This window comes from Otolemur garnettii, unplaced genomic scaffold (assembly GCF_000181295.1).
Source record: "Otolemur garnettii isolate 467f Iridium unplaced genomic scaffold, OtoGar3 scaffold00054, whole genome shotgun sequence".
Taxonomy (NCBI): domain Eukaryota; kingdom Metazoa; phylum Chordata; class Mammalia; order Primates; family Galagidae; genus Otolemur; species Otolemur garnettii.
This window is the reverse complement of record NW_003852449.1, coordinates 4,167,197-4,170,340: the sequence shown is the minus strand read 5'-3', so window position 1 is coordinate 4,170,340 and position 3,144 is coordinate 4,167,197. Positions and strand designations below refer to the sequence as shown.

Genomic DNA, 3,144 nt, shown 5'->3' with positions numbered 1-3,144 from the left:
TTCCTGGAGATTAATTACAGATGAGGATTTGTTGCTGCTGATGTTCTTGAGGGGTGTGGTCAGCTGGTCATCTGACATGGGCCACGGCCCGTCTCCCTGGATGCTTTCCTGCCATGTCTTGGCTAATGCTTTTGAAGGGAATGTAGTTTCCATAGATACTTAAAAGTTCCATTTACCTTTTCATCATTAGGCTCAGTTTGCATCTGTACGTTTCGAATGAAGGTCAGCAGCCACATCTGAGCTGGAGTGGAGCAGGCTGGGCGTTTGGGTAGAGGCAGAGTCTGGTGTGAATCTCGGTTCTGCCTCCAGCCAACTGGGTGACCTTGACAAGTTATTTAGACTCTTCAAGGCTCAGTTTCCTTATCTGTAAAATGGGGAGGACTTCTATTTTATAGTTCTGTTGTGGGATTAAATAACATTTTGAAAGTGCTTTATAGTAACTTCTGTCCCTTTTAATCCCATCTGTTCACCTATCACTGTATTTCATTTCATGTAAAATAATGTTTTCATATTCTTTCCTCCTTTACCTACTAGAGACTTGGCAGTGGCTCCGTATGTTAGAGTTAGCTTTTCATTTTTGATTGAAATTAACTCACTGTCTGTTCGTATTTAATATAAATAGCTTCCCATTGTTTGATGGCCTCTATCAGAACTGTAGAGTTCTTATTCTCACGGGAATTCTTAGAACAAGACATTTACAGGTCCTCAGATATTTAGTGCTTTGTCTCCTGTGATTTTCTAACAACCCTGAAGGTAACTGTTATTGTTTTAGACTTTTCAGAATAATGTTTACATACATAACTACTCAGCCGGGGTTGCCCAGCAGGTGAGCGCAGAGCAGGGCAGGAGCCAGGCTATCCCTCTCTGCCTTTCTTCTTTCCCACTGAGGTCAAGTACACCTTCTCCCCACTTGTTAAATCATCACAACTGGAGGGAGGAGGAGCCTTTTCTTCTAATTCAAGCACCTTTGTTATCTAGGTGCTGAGCGACGGTGGCTTTCACGTCTTGTCAGTTGACTACCGAGGTAGGTGTTAGGAACAGTCTACGGAGATTTTTCAATCTCCTTTCAGAGGTTTTGATGATGACCTCTCCCTTTGGAGGCAGTGATACCGTGTTTCCCTTTTTTTGCTGCCAGGATTTGGGGACTCTACAGGTAAGCCCACGGAGGAGGGACTCACTGTGGATGCTGTTTGTGTCTATGAGTGGGCCAAGGCGAGAAGTGGAGGTACCCCCGTGTGTCTGTGGGGCCACTCTCTGGGTACAGGGTAAGTGAGATCTGAATACGGGTCCTTAGGTGGGCCCTTTAGTGTCATAGCAAAGGCAGCAGTGAGTCCTGGGATGGGCACTGAGCCAGGAGACAAGGGCTCTTCTCTGGTGGCCAGAGAGCTCCCCATCTGTACGCCCGTCTGTAAAACACGCGAGGGCCTTCCAGCTCTGTGGTTATCTTTGACATTGAAGTTCATTCTGGAACTCTCTTTGGGAGTTTTAAAGAAATGGATTCTTGATTTAGGGTCTGTGGAACCCTTTGAAATCCTGGGCAAAATTTTATGTCCGTGTGTGTTTTCTAAGCAGGGACCCCAGAGCTTTCACCAGATGCTCATCCTGGGTGTTGCCTTTTCTCCTGGTCGAGTGACGGCTACCTCATTGCTTCACTTATGTGCTAATTCTCATTGCTTTACAGAGTTGCAACAAATGCTGCCAGAGTACTGGAAGAGAAAGGTAAGATAGAATGCTTACAGGGTATGATTTCCTGGCTCCAGGTGCAAAAATAAAAATAATTAAGAGACTGTTTTGTGCACTTTGAGCACACAGATGCCCAAAGCATCCCAACTTTGGAGAGCTGACGGAGTAATAAATTTTCTTTCCCCCCTCCATTTAATATAAAATACAAGCTGTTTTTCCAGGTTATGAAATTAAAAGTAAATGTTAAGAGGTGAAGGAGCCCTCCTTGTGAAGTGATATTCATTTGAATTACAGGAGAGGAAAACAATACATTATGAAATATCAGCAGGACCTGCTCCCTGCAGCCCTTCTTATGTAAGACTGTGTTGTGGTTTCTCACAGTGATCTGATAACTGCATGTATCACAGTCTCCTGGGTGTGCTTGTTTGTTAAATCTACAGCTTTCCTGGATCACACCTAGCTGAATGAATTAGAATCGACGTGAATGCCAAGTCATTTTTTCAAGATCAAAAGTTAGAATTTATCCCACATATAAAGATGCTGGGCAAGTAAAAATAGGATATTCATTACCCTAATGCTATACAGTTTAAACATTCCAAAGCCAATTATCTGCTTTTTGGGGTTTTGTTATGTTTTTTGCTCTATTTTTGTATATGTAGTTATTTTTTATTAAGTGCTAGGTATTATTTATGGAAAATTATAGAGACGGTATAAAGCTTGGGGTGGTGTTATTGTCTTCCAGATAATTTATAATAGTAAATATAATTTACTTTTCTCCTGAAAGGTAGTTATGGTAGGAATGTGTCACCTTAGTCCAATCAGAAATGGAGCTGATTCAAAGCTGGGCTTGGTTCTTTATGAGGCTGGTCTATTTCTGTATTTCTGAAGTGTGGTTCCCTTAAGATCAAAACCAAAAGCCTGAGAAATGGACTAGAGTTAGCTTCCTTCTCAGACCCTGAATTCTAATTTTCGTCCTTTTGATTCTGTGAAATGAAATGCTAATCTCCTCAGCTGCTCATGTCACTTTCAGAGCTGCTGCTTTGAGGGAAAGAAGCTCAAACTCTCTGGCTTTCCCCCTTTTGGTATTAGCTCTGCAAATTCTCACTGATCTGTAGCCCTCAGATACCTTCAAATACGTACCCTGCTCCCACTCTCAGGTGGTCTCAGAGGGGGGTGTTGCCCCAAACAACAAGTCAGCCTTGGTGCGTTCTTCACAACGGACAGCACAGCACTCTTCCTGTAGACTTTGCTTTCTTACATTACCCAAGCTCTGAAGACCTGGCTGTGTTCTTAGAAGAGGGTAGTGGTTTTTCACTATTACGTGCATAGGACTCTGGGGTGTGGGGGGCTGGGAGAGCTTGTTAGAAATGCACATTCTTAGTCCCCAACCCCAAGATTCTGACTAATAAGTATGGTATGGGGCGGGGAGGGGTTCCATGAATTTACATTTTTTTTTTTTTT

The 3,144-nt window shown here is 43.0% G+C and overlaps 1 protein-coding gene across 1 annotated transcript in view; it reads left to right on the top strand.

Moving 5' to 3' along the window:
* Window positions 1–3,144, top strand: part of ABHD12B (abhydrolase domain containing 12B) — a 60,194-nt gene that overhangs the window by 47,809 nt on the left and 9,241 nt on the right. The window contains exons 6-8 of the mRNA XM_012806551.2: window positions 979–1,024; window positions 1,136–1,265; window positions 1,682–1,719. Of these exons, the coding sequence (XP_012662005.1) occupies window positions 979–1,024; window positions 1,136–1,265; window positions 1,682–1,719 (214 nt within the window). The remainder of the gene's footprint in view (window positions 1–978; window positions 1,025–1,135; window positions 1,266–1,681; window positions 1,720–3,144) is intronic.